The 20,468-nt window shown below is 31.8% G+C and overlaps 2 protein-coding genes across 2 annotated transcripts; one reads left to right on the forward strand and one right to left on the reverse strand.

The window, feature by feature from the left end:
- Positions 1-443: 443 nt before the first annotated feature.
- LOC124919747 (serine/threonine-protein kinase tricornered-like) lies at positions 444-11,450 on the forward strand. Its single transcript, XM_047460072.1, has 15 exons — positions 444-696; positions 864-936; positions 1,124-1,377; positions 3,563-3,737; positions 4,718-4,801; positions 4,875-5,116; positions 5,213-5,423; positions 5,613-5,692; positions 5,885-5,969; positions 6,605-6,736; positions 6,823-6,936; positions 7,051-7,098; positions 9,159-9,243; positions 10,346-10,402; positions 11,083-11,450. Exons 3-15 carry the CDS (start codon positions 1,160-1,162, stop codon positions 11,127-11,129), a joined length of 1,578 nt encoding a protein of 525 aa, XP_047316028.1. The 5' UTR covers positions 444-696; positions 864-936; positions 1,124-1,159; the 3' UTR covers positions 11,130-11,450.
- A 4,102-nt stretch (positions 11,451-15,552) lies between these two features.
- On the reverse strand, positions 15,553-18,045 carry LOC124919748 (uncharacterized protein At1g03900-like). The gene is made up of 3 exons (XM_047460073.1): positions 17,459-18,045; positions 16,902-17,177; positions 15,553-15,859 (listed from the first exon to the last, which is right to left on the reverse strand). Exons 1-3 carry the CDS (start codon positions 17,945-17,947, stop codon positions 15,794-15,796), a joined length of 831 nt encoding a protein of 276 aa, XP_047316029.1. The 5' UTR covers positions 17,948-18,045; the 3' UTR covers positions 15,553-15,793.
- Between the last annotated feature and the right edge of the window lie 2,423 nt (positions 18,046-20,468).

Below are 20,468 nucleotides of genomic sequence, written 5' to 3' on the forward strand. Positions count from 1 at the left end.
ACGATGTTATCGAGGGGAGCCGACACAAGAATGAAATACAAAATTGAAAAGGGTTTGCGACATTTTGCTTCGTCATCTCAGTTTTATATAAGCAATGTCTTACTATATATGTTTCATTTAGGATGGTAATTATGTATCCGACAAATTTATTAGTTTTAGTTGCTTGTTGAACACGTACCATATGCGTATCTATTATTTGTCTAAATATATATATATATATATGTATAATCATTACAAAACTTATAAATGTTACCTTCAAATAAATCTTATGCATAGATTAATAAAATAAAATAAAATAAAAAGAGTAATCTTTACTACAAAGCTTATATGTTACTTTTAAATGAATTAAAATTAGGTGATCTCTTTTTACTAAACAACCAAACATCCCTTAATATCTGATTTTGTCATTGGTAGGAAGGAATAAAGAAGACTATTTTGAAGTCAGAAAAGTGTGAGAAAAGGTCAAGAAGGAGATAAAGGAGGCAGAAAAGAGAAAGGGATCAACGCCGTAAACAATAACCGGAAATGGCGGATTAACTTTTCGTCTTGTCATGTTATCGAATGAGTTTCATATCGAAGCCAATTTGTGTAGTTCATCAGTAATAGAATTGCGCTATAACTTTTTCCTTATGGAAGAGGAAGGGTTATATTAGACGGATCGGATTCTTCACCGTGTTTTCTGCTTGATTTTTCACGGTAATTCTACTTCTCTGTGCTCTTCCGGTTGTGGGTTGGGATTCATTCTATCTCATCAGGTTTGTATAATTTCTAGGGCTGTGTTTTTTATCCTGTCATCTTATTGGGTATCTGTAGTGTTATCTTCATGTTCAGACGGTAATTTTCTTAGTATCTGATACATGCAGATTGGGAAGCTAAAGAAGGGTTCATTTCTCTATTGATTGCGAAGTTACAGGACTTGGATCTTTTCTGTATCTGGTAATTTTTTTTATTGTTGAGAAAATCTTGAAATTTGACAACTTTTTTCTTGTAGCAAGTCATTTGATTAGGATTTGTCAATATTCTTTTGAGTCTTAGTTTGTCCATTCTTACTGATCAACCAAAAGGGTGTTTGCTTGTCAAGTGTCAACTACATAATTTAACATTATTCCTCAATGACTGTCAGTTGAATCGAGCTATATCATCGGTTGACCAAGAAGCAATGGATTCAGCGAGAAGTTGGTTACAGAAATTTCAACCCCGGGACAAGTTGAAAGCAACTAGGAAGAAGGAACCAACAACTACAGGGAGAGAGGAGATAAATGAGATGACTGAGGAAGAAACCTCCAATGCTACAAAACAGAAGGTTGCAGCTGCAAAGCAGTATATAGAGAATCATTACAAGGAGCAAATGAGGAATCTGCAAGAGAGAAGAGAAAGGTTTGCCAAATGCTCCCTTTTGACCTTCATTCATCGTTCTTTATTATTTGTTCATCTTTCTATCTCTTTCTTAGAAAATGGATTTCTTTTTATGTTCTTACAAAACTGAAGCAGCAACCTGAAGATCATAGAAATATTTCTTACAACTTGAAGATAAGCTGTCTAGAAATATTTATACTTAACAATGCTTTATGATCAATTGATGGAAATAATTGTCCAATGACCCCTAAGGTTTGGTGGACCAAGGATGAGGTGAGAAGCAAGGAAGAATCTTAAGATGAGTAGATCATATACAATAATACTCAAATTACATAGCTAAAGTGATATCATAACTCTTCTTTATACTAATCTAATCCCCTATTCTACTAAGATTAAAATACTAACACTACTTATGTATTCTTATTAAAGATAATAACGATATTTTCTATTCAATGCTAAAGAGGCATATTATCCTCTTATGGGCTTAGGTCAAGCCCACCACCCAACCATAGTACATTACTGCCACCTCTTCTTTGAAACTTAGCATCTTCTTAAATCTCAGTCCTTGCTCATTATTTGTATATCTCAGCCAATGATAACTAACCCAATCCATGATACTCCCCCTAAATCCTTGACCACTAGGTGGAGTTGAAGAGCCCCATCGTTTATCTTTGTTGTACACAGAATGAAAGGACACATTCAACAATTGTTGTCATCATGATTCTGGTACATAATCAACTTGGGCTTGATATATTAATGATGGACAATTGAGGGTAAAGGAGGGTCTAGATGAAGAGACACTTGGGGCACGTACGGAACAAGACCTTGTAATAGTAGAAAATATGTTAAGGATTTTAATACTAAGATGAGTAGTATGGATTCGGATAGAGCCCTCTGAGGCCGATGGGAGAGGGGACGTCCTTATCACAACCAATGCGTCGTGAAGAATGATATGGACATCTACCTGATTAGGGACGAGTGAGTGAAATGCATGCACTAGAAAGTAAACTCATGATGATGAGATCTATGATGATGAACTTAAATAAACTCATGATGATGAGATCCATGATGATGAACTTTGGCGGAATCACTAATGAAGATGAGATCAACCGCAACGAGAAAGCTATTGGCGATGTGGTTAGTAGCTATTGGAAAAAAAATGAAAACAACAAAATGCAAGCTCGAAAGAGAGACCGACCATGCACATGTTGCCAAGAGAATTGCATTCCATGTTGACCTCAACTCCTTGTATCTAGAGTTTTGAGTTTATTTTTTTGTCTCAACCCCTTATGATTATTTTCTTTCTTGATTTATTTTGATTAATTTATGACAAATGATGTAGATTTATATTTTAATGGTTTGGTTTCCCCACATAAATGCGATTTTCGCGTTTGTGTGGATAATGGAAAATAATCCAACTTTAAAAAAATGTATAGGGTTAGGAATATGATAGGATTTTGTTTACGGTGTTAATTAGGGTTAGGGTATCTTATTATTTAAATAGTTCATTGGGGCTTCAAATCAGATTTGTGTATAATAGGAATTATTTATGGGTTCACTCTTCTCTAATTTCTCTTGGCCTCTCATCTCCCCTTGGATTTTTAAGCAACTTCACTGTTTGCAACATTTATCAGAGTTATATCCTCGCACATGTGAGGGCAAAAACACGACAACAAACAGAGATCAATGCTCTCAAAGTGTTGGTACTCGGCATAAATGACAAGAGAAATGATTTCATTCAACAACATGATTAACATATGACACTTTTAATTCACAAAATATGAAGTTTATCAGCCAACACATTTTCACCAACAACTTGTACATTGCTTGCATCTAGGTAATGCTAAGATGGAGACACTGCCTAATTTTTGTAGAAACGATGGATGTAAACAGGAAACGTTTCCATTTCATTTGTTATATTGGCGCATCACAATTAGATCTCCATAACTACCACTCTTATAGCAAATGAAATGTATTTATTTTTAAATTGAGACTGTGATCTCATCCACAGAATCAACCACACTTTGTTGCCAAATAAAAATGTATTTGTTTCTCAAAATAAATTTGCACTTTACAACTACAAATTACTAAAATGCCATTTCCATACAGGCTTAATGTCTTAGCTAGAGGCCTTGCACTCATTGATTTAGGATTGCTACTGAAGTAGTTAAATTTATTGTTGTATGTGCTTTTGTCATGTGAACAGACGTAATTCACTGGAGAAGAAGTTGGCTGATGCTGATGTTTCAGAGGAAGATCAAAATAATCTGCTAAAGTTCTTGGAGAAGAAGGAAACTGAATACATGCGGCTTCAAAGGCATAAAATGGGTGTAGATGACTTTGAGTTGTTGACAATGATTGGAAAGGGTGCGTTTGGAGAGGTAATTATACTTGCACAAGTTGTTCTGCTCTGTTGAGGTGTGACTACCTCTGTCTTAGATGCTCTACTTTTGTATTTATTTTGCATTTGTTACCTATTTCTTTTTATTAAATGTTAAATTACCACTGTTCATAGATATTTACCATAAGAAATTTCAAAAGAGGAGCCCAGTTAATTTATGTTTTTTCTGTTCACGTCAATCTGTACATTGTCATATATCACATAGTGTTCAACATAGCTACTTTACAGCCATAAATGTGTTTGAGGTGAGTTCCTTTCATGTGCCTCCTACTTATTGTGAACAACTTGACCTTTGATAACATGCTCTTTTCCTACTTGAGAGGATGTCTTTCTGTAACTTTTATGTGCTAGGTTAAAGGTTTTGTGATGCCTGCTGTGGTGTGCCTTTTTTAATTCAATTTTCTTATGTTTGCATTATTAGTTATTTTTGGCTTTTAAGTTGTACCTCCTCATCTAACTAGAGCTTTAAGTTTTGTAAACCCTATTTGTATTAAAAGGATCTGAGGTTTGATTAAGAAGATGGATATAATTTCATGGAATGAGATGTACTACCAGACTACTAGTTGAATGGATTACTTTACAATATAATTCAGTTTATCCATATTGAGTATTGAATGTAAATAAATTTCCATGTAGCAATCTTGGTGCATGATGTATATCAGCTTCATCCAGTTGTATCCATTAGTCAACAATTTTTATAGTTGACATGAAATACAATATAATGTAGCTGGACTAGAGTAGGTCATAATGTGTTTACTTTCTTTATTTTTTATTGTTGTTGGAAGATGTGAGGGTGTTGTCTTTGTTATGAAATATATGATTCTATTTCCTCTTAGATGATAACTGTTAGACTATTTTTTTTTAAGTTTTATTCTTTTGGGTGCTTGACCTTTATAGTGTATGGTGGCACCCTTCTATCAAATACTCCAGAACTAATATTAGTAGTTGTCTCTTGACCAGGTCAGAATTTGTAGGGAAAAGACTACTGGCCATGTATATGCGATGAAAAAGCTTAAGAAATCAGAGATGCTCCGTAGAGGCCAGGTATCTTATTATATTGCTTGCATAGATTGCGCTATAACACTACATTCACTGGTTGGCTTTTGGCACAATTTAGGTTGAGCATGTGAAAGCTGAAAGGGATCTGCTTGCAGAGGTTGCCAGCAATTGCATTGTCAAGCTGTATTGTTCTTTCCAAGATGAAGAGTATCTGTATCTGATCATGGAATATCTACCTGGTGGAGATGTAATGACTTTACTTATGAGGAAAGATACCTTGACTGAAGATGAGGCTAGATTTTATGTAGCAGAAACGGTTTTGGCTATTGAATCAATTCACAAACATAATTATATTCACAGGTTTCCATGTATATGAATAAATTTTAAGCTGTGTATACACCTAGATAAACTCTTCTTGACTATCCATAATTTTTCATTTCTAAAATGATCTAACAGAGACATCAAACCCGATAATCTGCTGTTGGATAGATATGGTCACTTGCGGCTCTCCGATTTTGGTTTATGTAAGCCTCTAGATTGCAGCACTCTCCAAGAGAAAGATTTCGATAACCTCAATGGAACTACCCAGATTGGTGCTCTCCCTTCGGCTCCAAAGAGAACTCAACAAGAGCAATTACAGCATTGGCAGAAAAACAGGAGGATGCTTGTAGGTTTATTCCCTTAAGTGAAAAGAATTTTAACTTTTGTAGAAGATGCTATCATTTCAGAGCAATACATTTACTTATCTGTAGTTGAGAACAGGATTAACAGAAAAACAGGGGGATCCTTGAAGGTTCATCTTCTATTTTGATTTTTTCTCTCTTTTGTTTTCTGACCGACAACTTGGAATTTGCAGGCTTATTCTACTGTTGGTACACCTGACTACATTGCACCAGAAGTTCTGCTAAAGAAAGGCTATGGAATGGAATGTGATTGGTCAGTAATTTTTGCATAATTTTGTGGGAGATTAATGATTGAACAAGTACTGTAATACAGTTACTTATAGTGATTTGCTTACATTGTCATGGATGGATCCATTAATTTAATATGTTGGTCAAACAAGCTCTGTGAATTACTTTTGTTTCTAGTTGTATATATTATTGTCTAAACATAGCTGATCTGACTTAGGTGGTCACTGGGTGCTATTATGTACGAAATGCTTGTAGGGTATCCACCTTTTTACTCAGATGATCCCATGTCTACATGTAGAAAGGTAAAAAATATTCAATGTTCAATTTATTCTCAGACTATGCTGCTCCAAATTATTTCAAACTTTTTTATTTTGTATGACCTGGGTTTATTCCCCGGGGAAAGCTAGCACGACCCCCCACATCCATGACCCCCCATTTAAATCAGAGTGTTCTTAGTGAAACTTTTTATTTTACCATCCAGTTTCATCTTCTTTTTTATGTATGCTTAACTTAACCCATAGAGAAGCACACTAAATTCCTTTGTGTGCGTGGTTTATGTCCTTCCCATCAATCATCATCTTTCATTTGTCATCTTATTATTGGGTATTGAGATTATTATTTGGTATGCCTACTCCTGACCCTATATGAGTTATAAACTTTTAACTTATGTTACTGGTTACATTTAGATGTGTGCAGGAATATTATTTTAAATTGTTTTTTTTCCAATCATCCTCTTCTTTAGGATGGACAAAATAATAGTAAGAGTAATTGCTTTTCTTTTTGTTGATGTTTTGACATTCATGTTCTCATCTGTTCCTCGTGCCCCTCTTAACTTTAGTAGATTTTGAGAATGCTTTTATGACTAACCAAGCAGTTCAAAAGCTTTTCCTTGTGGTGAATCTCTTGTGATATGATGCTTCTCTATCTCCCTTTATAGATAGTAAATTGGAGAACACATCTGAAGTTTCCTGTTGAAGCAAAATTGTCCGTGGAAGCAAAAGATCTTATTGCTAAGCTTCTTTGTAGTGTTAACAATAGGCTGGGATCAAAAGGGGCAGGCGAAATAAAGGTGTTGTATGGCATATCCTGTTCTTTGTTTATAATTGTTGAGAGAACAATATGCTAATACATATTTGACCTGCTTGTCATTTAAAGGCACATCCTTGGTTCAGTAATATCGATTGGTACAGGATATATCATATGGATGCTGCATTCATCCCTGAGGTCAAGGATGAGTTGGATACGCAAAACTTTGAGAAGTTTGAAGAGGTTTGTAATTCTCATTTATTCCCTTTTGTAATACATTTGATTCTTCTTAGCAACATGTATACGGTATATTTGCTAGTTGTATTCTTATCTGATCCACTTTTTTTTATCCTGCAGACTGACAACAACTCACATACTCCACCAAAAAGTGGTCCATGGAGAAAGGTAATTCATTCAGCTTCAGTCTTTAGGACTTTGAGTAAACATGTTATGCATTTTTCAGTTCTCTTCATTTACAAGGTCACATTATTCTTAATTCCTGTTCAGCCTCTTCATTTACCAAGTTGGGTACAATAAGAGCTTATGTGATGTAGGTTTTTTGTTTGTTGTAATTAACCATTTTTTTGGGGAAAAAACCTTGCTTGATAGAAAAGAAGTGGATTATTTGGGTTAAATTAGTAAAATATTCTTTGAATTTGAAATTTAAAATGAAAAAAATAAATAAAGTAAGGGTAGTTTGGTATTTTGGCTGATTTGAATGATTTGATTTTAAAGTTATCCATGGTGGGATAAGGGGGGTATTTGGGTTAAATCAAACAAGGACTAAGAGATTTTGTATTAAAAGGGAAAGAAGCTCACTCACCATGGATCTTTGCAAGAAGTCTCTTTATATTCAAATAGCTTAAATCGCCTGCCTTATTTGACAGAAAGGCCCACTATCCACATCTCGGGTGTTATAGAGTTTTTACTTGTTTTGTCACAAGCTAAAGTATGAATATTTTTTATGACATGGCATTTGACCATATTCTTAAATTTCAACATTATGCTTTTTGCATACTCAAACATTTTTTTTGGTTTAAATTTATTCTTTTTTTATCTTTGTTTCCAAATATGTTGAGTTTCTAAAAATAGAGAAATGCCAAACCACATTAAATCATAATTCCTCATAAAATGGCAGCTAAAGGACAGAAGAGATTTTGTATTATTAAAAAGGAAAGAAGCTCAAATAATCCATGGAGCTTCGCAAGAAATCTCTTTATTTTCAAATAGTTTAATCACCCGTCAAATTTGACAGAAGGGCTCATTTACCCACTCTCCCTCAACCGTGTTTTATTTTCAACATTATGCTTTTTGCATACTCACATTTTTTTGGGTTTAATTTATTCTTTTATATATTTTATCTTTGTTTCCAAATAATGTCGAGTTTCTAAAAATAGTGAAAAGTCATGCCATTAAATCATAAATGCTCATACAAATTGCAGCAAATGTGGAAAAGTAAACACAATTTTAATACTGTTCAAGGGGAGAGTAAAATGAACATTCAAGTAATGTTCAATGGGTTATTTGAGCATTTTGAAAGTACAATGGGTGATTTGAAGTTTGAACTTTTATCCATTAATAATGTATTAAATAGAGGAACCTGATGTAGCTAGCCTGTCTTATTCCACCTATAATTTGGTTAACAATATGGATGGAAATGACAAAACAGTTTGAAAAATCTCAAGCATGACAAATGCTTGAAGGTTCAATCATCAATATCATCACATCAATTTCTAAAGGAAAACTAGCAACATAGAGTTGAAATCTGATTGTTGCTTTAGCTGATTCAGCAGATTGATAATTGGTCTACGTCTCTACCTTTGTATATTGTTAGAAATTGTTAGTTTTGCTTGACGAGGCATTTGATCTTTATTTTGATTTTTAAGCATTCGTGTAGATCTATGTTGCACGGATACAGATACGGGTATCGTATCAGATACGATACGATACGGCGATACTGCAAATTTTGAAAATATAGGATACGATACGTTTAGGATACACAAATATATTTATTTTTTAATATTAAAATAAATAAAAATAGAAATTCATATTCATTATTCATAATATAGAATGTTTTTCTTTATATAGTATACTGATTCAAATTTTTTTGACCGTATCCGTGCTACACAGGTGTAGATCTTCTTCTTAGCGATTTCTGTGTATTGAATTCAATGCTCATTGCTTAAAAAGTACCTAATGCTGTTTATTTGTATTCAAATCGAGTCTTGCCCTTCCAACCAATCCTTTCTCTTGATAACTGTGTTGTATGTTTGCGTTAGTTACGTTATTTATACAAATTTGTTTTTATTTTAAAGAAAAAATGTCCTATGCTGCATGTTGGAGGACAGTGTATGTTTTTGTTGAACACTTAAAATTGCTTATATGCAAAGATAATTTGTTTCCTTTACTTACAGCTTCTAGTTTCCTTTTTCTTCTCTCTCGCTTATAATATTTCTTTGATTCAGATGCTCTCCTCCAAGGATGTAAACTTTGTTGGCTACACATACAAGAATTTTGAAATTGTCAATGATTATCAAGTGTCTGGAATGGGTAAAATTCCTTTTCTCCCTTTCTTCAGTATCTTCAAGCAGATTTTATGTGATGCTACTACATGTATATATTTCTATTTGCAGTCCAATATCACTTCAAACTCAAAATGAGTATCAAGGGATAATACATTAATAGAGATTCATCATTATATTAAACAATCAGAATGTTCTAAAATTGAGACAATCACTGTTAAAAGTAATAATCAAAGAAATCTTCAATTAAATTTAATCAATCTTAATTTGTTGAAGCAAAAAAAGTTTAAAACTGTCTTAGTTGAGAAATTATACAAGTTGAGCATTACACAAATAAATAATACTTGTCTTCATATTTCTATATTTCTTTAATAATAATCTCGTTGTAAGTAGATAAAGATCTACTGATGTTTTTCCTTATCACTCCTAACTACCTTCACTTTCTTAAAATGTAATAATTTTCTTTATTCTTTCTTTGCAGTAAAGAATAAAATTATTATTCTTTGTATTCCTAAGTTATTTTTTCTCATCTACTTTATAGTGTTTCTTAATGATATAACTATATGCTTGTTCATTTTATGTGTCCACTTCATATTAATTTGGCAAAAAATATTTAAGAATAAAATGTATAGGTAATTTTAAATACTTCCATAATTGTCATAATTTTCTCATAATATATGTTGTCATTGCTTTTTAATTATTGCTATACTATTTATGCCTAAAACTTTACTCAAGAAATGTTTCCATGTAGTCTTAATCAATTAAGATTTTCAAATAGTTATGTAATTAACTATTAACATTGCCATTTTTTTTATTTAATTGTCATGGTTATGGCCTTTTTCTAAGCATAGTGGTCAGTTCATATATTTTTCTTATTCTGTAATGCGTAAAATTAATTCAGGAATCTGAACCTTAATCTAGTTGTTAGTTATCCACATCCACTTCTGAATGAGGAATTAAGGAAGCAATTTAATCTGAGTAAAAATATCTAAATTTTATTTGCAGTTGTTTACATGTAAATTATTTAAATTTATTTATCAAAATGTACGTAAATTAAGTTGTATATTTATATTATTTTGGTTATTTTTTATTCCACTGAGAAATAATCTCTCGTTCTGTTTTACTTGCAGCTGAGTTGAAGAAGAAAAACACCAAGCCAAAGAGGCCAACCATCAAATCGTTATTTGGTATGGATGTTTTTATCTCTGCCTGCACATTTTTGTGAAACAATTGTTCATTCAGAAGTCAAGTAGTACAACTAAACTTGCATGAAGCTCTTAAATAGCCTAAATATCTGATTTTCTTAGAAAATATACAAATGGGTCAAATAACATTGGACTGTAAGCGTTTTGAGTTGAAACGGTGGGCATGGCTGTAGGGTGTAATGCTAGTTCTTCTTAATTCAAAAGAAAACATTTGATTAATTAGTTTTAGACTCATGCAAAATGTCCCCTTTCCATTAATAGTAAGTAACTTCTTGACAACCACCATCCAAAGGAATGAAGAATGTTGGACATATAACTATTTATTCATGACCATTTAAATATTGGATTAATGAGTTGTTCAATCATTAAAGTTCTGCTCAATGTGTTCAGACTTGGTTCTTTTTTCTTCAAATGTGCAGTTCATGTTCAGCAAACATAATTATATTTTGTTTATCAGAAGTCTTATATCATTATAAAGCTCTTAATTTGGTCTGGGGTTATTTGAATAATCAACTAGTGATTTTCAAATAACATTGTTTGGTGTTAGAAGTGAGTTATTTGAGTAAAATGACCAGAATATCCTTATTAATTTGGTTAATGTATTAGTTTCTTTGTCTGGTCTGATTTCTCTGTTTCTGTTTGATGTATTTTACCGATTGCAGAGGAAGATTGCGACACTTCAGAAGCAGAAGGCAGTAGTGAACGGTAAAATGATGAAGCTAGCGTAGAAGTTCTAACAAGATTTCTCCGATAACTGTCATCATCTTCGGTCAGATATTGTTATTAGCCAAAGAACTAACCATAAATCTTTAAAGCAGTTATACTAAAAGTTTGAACTAGTTTGTAGACGACGAATACAACTGAATTGGTTGTATCTTTCTGATAGGTTTGGTGTAAATTCTTTATCTGACTTTGCTTGGATTATGTTCTTTTATCTTTATTTCTTTTCTTTTTTGGATATATTGACTGTATACAAATGTTGGCAGCAATTATCTTATGGTATAAGGATGATCAAGTTAAGGATTCTCAACTTACATTGTCCTATGCTAACTCCTCTTTGTATTTGTTTGTGTTTGAATAATGTGTTAGAATTATTTTAAATTTTGTTTTTGAATTTAGGAAGCTAATAAATTTCATATAGTCTCAATTTAAGACGTTTTTATATGAACAGAAAAAGTTCATAATTTATGTTTCCTAATTACTAAAATTTTATTTTTTAAGAAAATAATATGTTTTTAGAAATTAGAATTAATAGTAAATAAACACTAACACATAAAACTATTAATTTTGGTTACATCTTAAAAAAGACATTGTATTTAACATTTATTTTTTTATTTTCATAATTTATTAATTAATAATTATTTTTGAAAATCAATATCTCATATTTATTTAGTAATATATTTTTTTAAGAATAAAGATAGGGGTGCCTTGCCAGCGGGATTATTTTTATAAATAAATTACAATTTTTTTTTTCATGTCTTCTACTTTTTTTTATCAATTTTGTTTTCTCTATTACTCGATTTTTATTTTTCCTCTCAAAAGTCAAATATATAAGGAGAAGAATGAAGATGAGGCGATTTGTTAGGACATATCAGATCTTTGACGTTTTAAGGAAATAGTTCATTAATGAGGTAACTCAATAATGAAATTTTCGACCGATCTCATCAGACATTCTCTTGGCCTCTTGTTTAGATCTCCATCATCAAAAAGGTCACTAAAATCTCTTCAAATGCACATAAAATTCTTCTTAATGTATTATTAAATGATTCGGTTCATTTCTTATTTTCTTCTTTTCTATTATAAAATGTTGTTGTATTAATTTATAAGAAATTACCGTTCAACTTTAAAAAATGTTATATTGTTTAATGTAACTCTTTGTTAATTATACTTAATACCTTTGTTAATGCAATTCATTGTGTACATATCTAAAATGTTAGGTTTATGAAACATGTACTATAATGTTTATCTAAAATGTTATGTTTATTAATTTGTATTGTTATTTTTATTAACCTAAAATGTTAGGTTTATTAACCTGAAGTGTAATGTCTGATATACTGAAATGTATTGTCATTTAAACTGAAGTATAATGTCTTAAATATTAAATTATAATTTTTTACAATAAACATTAATATTTTTTAAAAATTAACTAAATTGTGTTTTTTTAAAAATTAATTTATTTACACGTAATGTCTGATACACTAAACTGTGATGTCATTTAAGCTAAAGTGTAACGTTTTATATACTGAAGTGTAATTTCTTTTACACAAAACATTAACGTTTTTTAAAACACAACTAAATTGTATTTTAAATTAAAGTTAAAATTCTTATATATTAATATTATATTAATATGTATTTTTTTATTTTGAAGTAATGCTTGATATACTGAGGTGTAATATCTGATATACTAAAGTGTAATGTTTGATATACTGAATTCTAATGTCATTTAAATTGAAGTGTAACGTTTTATATACCGAAGTATAATTTTTTTACACTAAATATTAACATTTTTAAAACTCAACTAAACTGTGTTTTAAACTGAAATTTAAAATCTTATATAGTAATTTCTTTTATACTAAACATTAACGTTTTTTAAAATTCAACTAAAACACAAAAGGAAGTTAATATGAAAAATCACTGAAGTTATAAGAAATTAAATTTCAGTTTATCATTACCACAAAATCAATGTGTGAAACAGTTAAGATGGAAAATCAAAACGGTAGAGAGTGAATCATTATTATATATACTTATAAACCAATATGGTTAGACATTGATTCAACATTTATAGCTAGTGTCGATAAAAACTTTCTTTTGACTTCAATCGATGAAATGACATAAAAAATCTGCAATGAGAGAAGAAGTTTGCAACTTTCTGAAGTTAATAGGTGAGTTTTGATTAGAGTGATCTCAAATCTCAATACGAAAAAAGGAAAGTTGGATGATGCATCTGACCTTTCATCACAGCCTCCAAATCGCAAACGTAGGCAATGAAGATGGAGACGTCGATACTAGTTGCTAGAACGGATTGAATCCTTGTCGTCTTCGATCTTTTCCTTGTTGCGAGCTAGAATGAAGACTCACGTCCCTGGCGGCTCATTTAGCCAGCTCGAGGTCATTGCCATTAAATCCTCTTGTGATGAAGACATGGTGACCCTTGATTGTGACTTTCAATATGTGGGGACGAACATGAAGAAGATGAGGAGAGGGGAAGAAGAAAGATGAGAGAAGAGAGAAGGGGGCTAGGGTTGGTGGAAAGGAGAGAAAAGGCGTTGTTTTGTAAAAACTGTGTCTTATTTTTTTCCACGTGACTTTCATATATTCTCGACACTAAATTATCGCGCTCATTATCATTATTCTATTGAAAATTACTAAATTTATCATTGAAATCATTTCTTAAATTTATCACTGACCTAAAAAAATCTATTGTTTATATACTTAAGGTTGGTAAAAGTTATCAAATTTATTAAATTAACAATAATTAAATAATGATGTTAAATGTTTGTCATGTGTCAACCACGTTATAGTCGACTTTGTATTCATCCTCTCTTCTTTCGCTTTGAATTCTCTAGGTCCGTAACCAATCCTACCGGACAGAGTTAAATCAAACGTATGAGTTGAAAATAAAAATAGATCTAAATCTCCGGGAGAAGAAAATTTAAATTTTTCAAGTTGTCCTCGAGCTCTCTCAAGTTGTTTGTCATTGACACTGCCGCCCAATGAAGACATAAGAAAATAGGTCAACATCTACTATCCAATTTATATCATATTATATTATTCTCAAATCCCTAATTTGGTATTGCTATAAAAAACAAACAGAGAAGATTCAATAGTTGAACCTGATCGATCGCTAACGTCTTTGGATCGACAACCTATTTCCCGTCGACAATTCATTAATATGCCGGAACTTCTGCGTGGCCGTGTAAATCGTAGACAGTATCGATATCGTCACAAAATACCTAGAAAACACAAAATATCTTCAAAATAATTGACAATTCATCGAAATTATGAAAGAAGACAAATAATATACAAACTTGTATTCACTGAAATGATGAAAAGTTCTCTAGGCTCCGTGATTGTGATTGTTAAATGAAGGACATAATTGAGAAGATAAGTCTGAATACTCTGGTGGCTAGTAAACCTCTCTTCAAGAAATCCGCTCTCCTCAAGCAGCGAACAATAGCTGCCACTCCGAATGTTGGACCATGGGTTTGGGTCGTCTGGCCCTTGACGTCGTCGGTCGGGGTTTTGACAGGGGACATGCACGACTTGCTCCGGTTGTTATTGAGATTACCCATTGATTAGTTAAATTCATGTGAATAAGATCGCAGAAAACTCTGGATCTGTTTCAGAGAAGCAACTATTCTCCCCAAGGAATTTTGATGGATTCTTCTAAGGGTATTAATTATATGATTGTGATTTACAACATTTTCTCTAAACTAACATTTCATTGTCTTTCAACTCTCACATTCCCTTTTCCTATGGTTCCTTTTAAGGTTAGATCATAACAATGTAAATATTATATTGGATAACTGACCAGAACTATCTTCCAAATAACACACTGAAATATAGACGAGGAAGGTGATGAATGAGATGGGAAGACAGTATATTGAAAATAGATGAGAGTTGAAAAACAAGATGAGACTATAGATCAATTGAGGGGATGATAAAATGCCTTTCAGCTACAAGGTTCACTCACAAATTCATTCACTTCCTAAACCTCGCCCTCAAACAATAAAACCCTAACAGAAATGGGTCAGCTGGCCGAAAGAAATGAAGAGAAACATTAAAACATAAAAGAATAGGTATAATCCTCCTCTTGGCAAACCACCCTAAGAATAACTCATGACAGACAACATATTCATCTTACTAAGTGACGACGAATCATGTTTAAGAGACCAAATGTCACAGAATCAAAGAGCATAAGATAATTTTCCACTAAAACGCCTTAAATTGAATAAATTGAAGGGAAGATCATGTCAACTTCTTAAATTCAAAATAAATAGAAAAAACTAATTGAGCCAACTATAAAATATAGCAGGGATACCCGATGCCATTTGTAGCTGCCAGCATAACACATTACTAACTCCTATAACTGAAAGAAGATTCCCGCAACATTTCTGAAACATGGCAAAATCAACCACAAAGGAATTTATTTCCGAGGAAAACATGTTTTACGTATAAGAATATATATCCTTTAAGAATAGAGTAAAATGTTTCAGACATGCCGATCAAAGAAAGAAAAAGTATATCATCATACATTTTTCCCCAAATATCTCACATTCAAAACATGACTTTCAGCCAACTATTTTTCTTTTCTCATTTCTGTTTTTAAAAGAAATAACAATCTGAAGAATATTATCACAAGTTATACATAGCTCAAAATGCTGCCCATCCAGCTGCACCCGTCTTTGTGCCTGATCCAGTACTCGAAGGAAGATCCATCTGAAGTAGACAATGCAAGGTTAAAAATTAGCAGAATACTAATAATAGCAAATCAAAATATCAAGTCTGTAGCATAGTGGTTTAGGATGAAAAATAAGATTTTGTGTTAAAGTTGGGGTCATGGCTGTGGGTGTCGTTCTAGTTCTCTCCTTAATTCCAAAAAAGAAAAAGAAAAAAAAGCAAAAAAATATCAAGTCTTTCTTTGTATGACTCATTTTGTTTCTTCCTCACAGCAACAGCTGTCAACGGGGCATCACAATACTAGATGTAGGCCAAAAACAAACAAACTCTTTAAGGAAAATGGCTGAACAAACATGAATAACAGTTCAACCAGAACCCAAACAGATCTTTACAGAAAGTTCAGCATTTCTCATATCTTCACTGGAAAAAACACATTTGATCTCATCCTTCATATATATTGATCTTTACAGTTCCCTACAGTTTAATTCTCCAACGTGTTGGGATTTAATCATTTAACAAAATTTACTAGTTTACATCCAATCCAACAATGCGTACACAACAATCTAATCAATGTATTTTAGATACATGTTTTCTTCCTAGATTTTGGAAACAAAGAATGGGGGTCATTGTAGATTATATAAAGAGTGGCACATAAGAAACATGACTACAGTAAGATCATTCAGTATTCTTCTCAACTATGAGATGCAAAGATGATGATGTCAGAGTTTCATATGTGAAAATAAGAAAAGAAGCTCATCTTGCTTTCTCAATTTGCATCAAAAGTTCGTTTTGCTCCTTGAACATTTTGAAATGGCTCATATTACTTTCTATTGTAATTTTTTTGTTAACTTAGTTTAGCCAAGAATTGAGATTAATGAAGTTAACCAAAAACCGACGGGAAAAAGTAATTTGACCGGTTTTAAAAGTTCATAAAGCAAAAAAAGCTTTTGATGCAAGTTGAGGAAGTAAAAGGAAGTTCTATGCTATCATATCCCAAAATTAAAGATGGCTTCAAAGTTTCCAGTTGAATAAATGAAACAGGGTCAAATATCTCAAGAAAAAGCAAGAACGTAAAAGGTACCCGAAGTTGAGAAAAGTCAGAAAATGCATCTGTTGAATTCCTGGGAGTTTCTGTTGGCGGCTTCAGAACAGCCCCACTAGAAACTTTGCGACTGAGAGAAGGATCATTATTTGGTGGGGGTGGCAAAGGAGATCTTATTTTTACACCCCCTACTGGTGGAGGAGCAAGGCCCAATGGCTTAGGCTTTCCAACAGGTCCAGAGACCCCAGCAGCTGAAAGCATGCCAGTTCCACTTGCTGGTTTGTTCTTAACATTTATCCTTATAGTTTCGCCTTCCTGTATACAAGAAATGGAATCAGAATTTGGATTATACTTTAGAACAACAACTATCTAGAAGCCAACTAATTTCCAATTTTTCATACCCATCTCTACTCACATTATCTCCACTAAAAGCTGAAAGCATGACAGCTAGTTATACCTCATCAGATTGGGTTTATCTAATCCAGCTCAAAAGGACATTCTCCATAGCTAAATGAATCTTGTAAAATCAAAAAAACCTCTACCCATTGCCAGATCTTCACTTATGTGTTAGTATGAAAACAAATTTAACAGTTTACCTTCAATCTATGATTAACTGCTGGATGAATGCCAATGTGATTCTCGTCACTGGATTCGCTGCTACTGCCGCCATCCTCCTCTCTCTTGATATACTTATCATGATCAGACAACGCAACGTTGAAATCAAATGCTTCGTTCCTTTCATTAAATCCCAACCCTATGAATGCGTGTTTTCCACCTCCGTCCTCGATCTTAAGCACGAAGTACCTCGAAGAATCGAGCGCAGGCTCGACGGAATTGTCTCGCTTCCCAGGATAGACGAAGCAGGCAGCAAACAACTCCCCAGAATTGGGATCCTCAAGCCGGATCTCACATCGGTCTTTGCAGGACACGACTCGGAGTCTACCCGACCAGATCTTATCAGACTGAAGCCACTCACCACACTTGTAACCCCCGCTAGTGGATCTTGGCGGGATCTTGTAGATAGAAACTTCTCGGACGACAAGGAGTGTGTGCTCGAATGACTCCTCTTCGTCTTCGAATGACATGGTGTCCGGTTGACGAGAAATTGTTGTGTGAATAAAGGGATTTGGGGGTTTGCAGATTTAGGGTTCTTGATTGGGGGATGTATATAAAAATCCGTAGAAAGAAACGGGTAGAGAGAATCAAAGATGGATGGGTTGCTATTGTCGTCTAGCAGTTGCAGAGACGTGGGATTAAAGCATTCGTCTTCAAGATGTCACTTGTCAACTGGGTGTGCGAGAGAGAAAGAAGACAATAGAAGTTACCTTATGGACAAATTTCTATTTTATTTCAACAAAATATAAAACCATTCTTTATACCTCGGTAAAAATTCGACTCGAACTCGGTCCTCGAATAACTCGATTTTGTAATCGAGTTAATACTCGAATTTTAAATTTTTAATTCGAGTAGTTCGTTTTATAAATAATATAAATGTTAGAATATGAGAAAAAATAGACTTTATTATAACAAAATTTCAATACACTTCTCTTTTTATTCTGTCATGGTATTAAAGCCAAAATTTTGTTCTTAAATTACAAAATATAGTATTTTGCTGTCTACATGCCTACTCTATCAATTGTTACTTTAGCCATTAATGGAGAACTTTAATAATGCTTTATTAATTATTATTATATTTTATAATATATTTTTTCTTTTCAAATAATTATGTTAATGTTCTTATTTTTTTCGATAATTATATTTTTTGAGTCTTGATTTTAGTTGTTCTTCAGTCACGCATTTTATGCCCATGAGATTCAACTTCTTCGTCGGTTTTTATTTTATGTAACACACGTACATCCCCGTTATTGGATGGATTTTGAGACACACGACTAACTTCAGAGTTTATTTAGTTGTTGTTTTACTCCAGCATTCAATGCCCATGGGATTCGACATCTTCGCTGGTTTATTAGTCAACACATTGACATCTTTTAACTGGATGGATCTCACGAGTGTCTGAAGCTTGAAGAATACATCATCAATATTTCAACATCTCGATCGTCTTCAACCTCAAGTTGTTCAAGTGTTTTCCATCTTGAGTTTGAGGAGGGATGTTAGAATATAAAATAATATATATTTAAAATATTATCACAATATTATAAATTGTGATAATATCATTATTATATAAAACAATATATCTGTGAGATATTATCACAATTTATCAAATTGTGATAATATCAATATTATCTTATATTATTATATTAGTTTTCTTATAAACTCAATGTAATGCTTATATAATAGGCATAACTTATATAATTTAATATAATTTATTTTCTCTGAGTTTTGATTAAATTATATAAGTTATGTCAATTATATAAACATTACATTAAACTTATAAGGAAACTTATATAATAATATAAAATAATATTAATATTATCATAATTTATCATATTGTGATAATAACTTACCGATATATTATTTTAATATAATAATAATATTATCAAAATTTATAATATTGTAATAATATTATATATATATATATATATATATATATATATATATTATCTTATATTCTAACATCACTCGTCAACTCAAGATGGAAAATGTTTGAATAACTTGAGGTTGAAGATGATCGAGATATTGAAATGTTGATGATTTATTCTTCAAACTTCAGAAACTCGTGAGATCCATCAACTTACAAGATGTCAATGTGTTGATTGATAAACCAGCGAAGATGTTGAATCCCATGGATATTGAATGCTGGGATAAAACATCAACTAAATGAACTTCAAAGTTACTTGTGAGTCTCGAAATTCATCAAATGACGGGGATGTCCGTGTGTTACATAAAATAAACCTAACGAAGAGGTCGAATCCCATGGGCATAAAAATGCTTGATAAAAGAAACAACTAAAATCATAACTCAGAGAATATGATTGTCGAACAAATTAAGAACATCAACATAATTATTTGAAAAGAAAAAAAAATATTATTAAAAATATAATAATAATAATAATAACGATTAAAATATTATTAGAGCCCTCTATTAATGGCTAAAGTAAACATTGATGGAGGCAGCGAAATACTATATTTTGTAGTTCGAGAATAAATTTTTTTACTCTAATACCATGCTAAAATATGAGAGAAAATAGATTGTATTAAATTATATAAGTTAAGTCTATTATATAAACATTATATTGAGCTTATAAGGATATTAATATAATAATATAAGATAATATTGATATTATCACAATATGATGTGATAATATTTTATATATATATATATATTATTTTAATATAATAATAATATTATCACAATTTATATATATATATATTATTTTAATATAATAATAATATTATCACAATTTATAATATTATGATAATATTTTACATATATATTATTTTATATTTTAACAATAAATATTTATATTTCTAATAATATATATATATAATATAAATCTTAAACATTTTTTTCATATCTTCTCCCTAAAACATGAGTATTTTTCCTCAAATTTATTCTCTTACACATATGCTCGATCTTTCACATTTCAGGTAAATGAGCAAATCAATCTCGAGTAAAATATGTAATTTTAATTAATAAAATTTAATT

Source organism: Impatiens glandulifera, chromosome 1 (genome assembly GCF_907164915.1).
Source record: "Impatiens glandulifera chromosome 1, dImpGla2.1, whole genome shotgun sequence".
Lineage (NCBI taxonomy): Eukaryota > Viridiplantae > Streptophyta > Magnoliopsida > Ericales > Balsaminaceae > Impatiens > Impatiens glandulifera.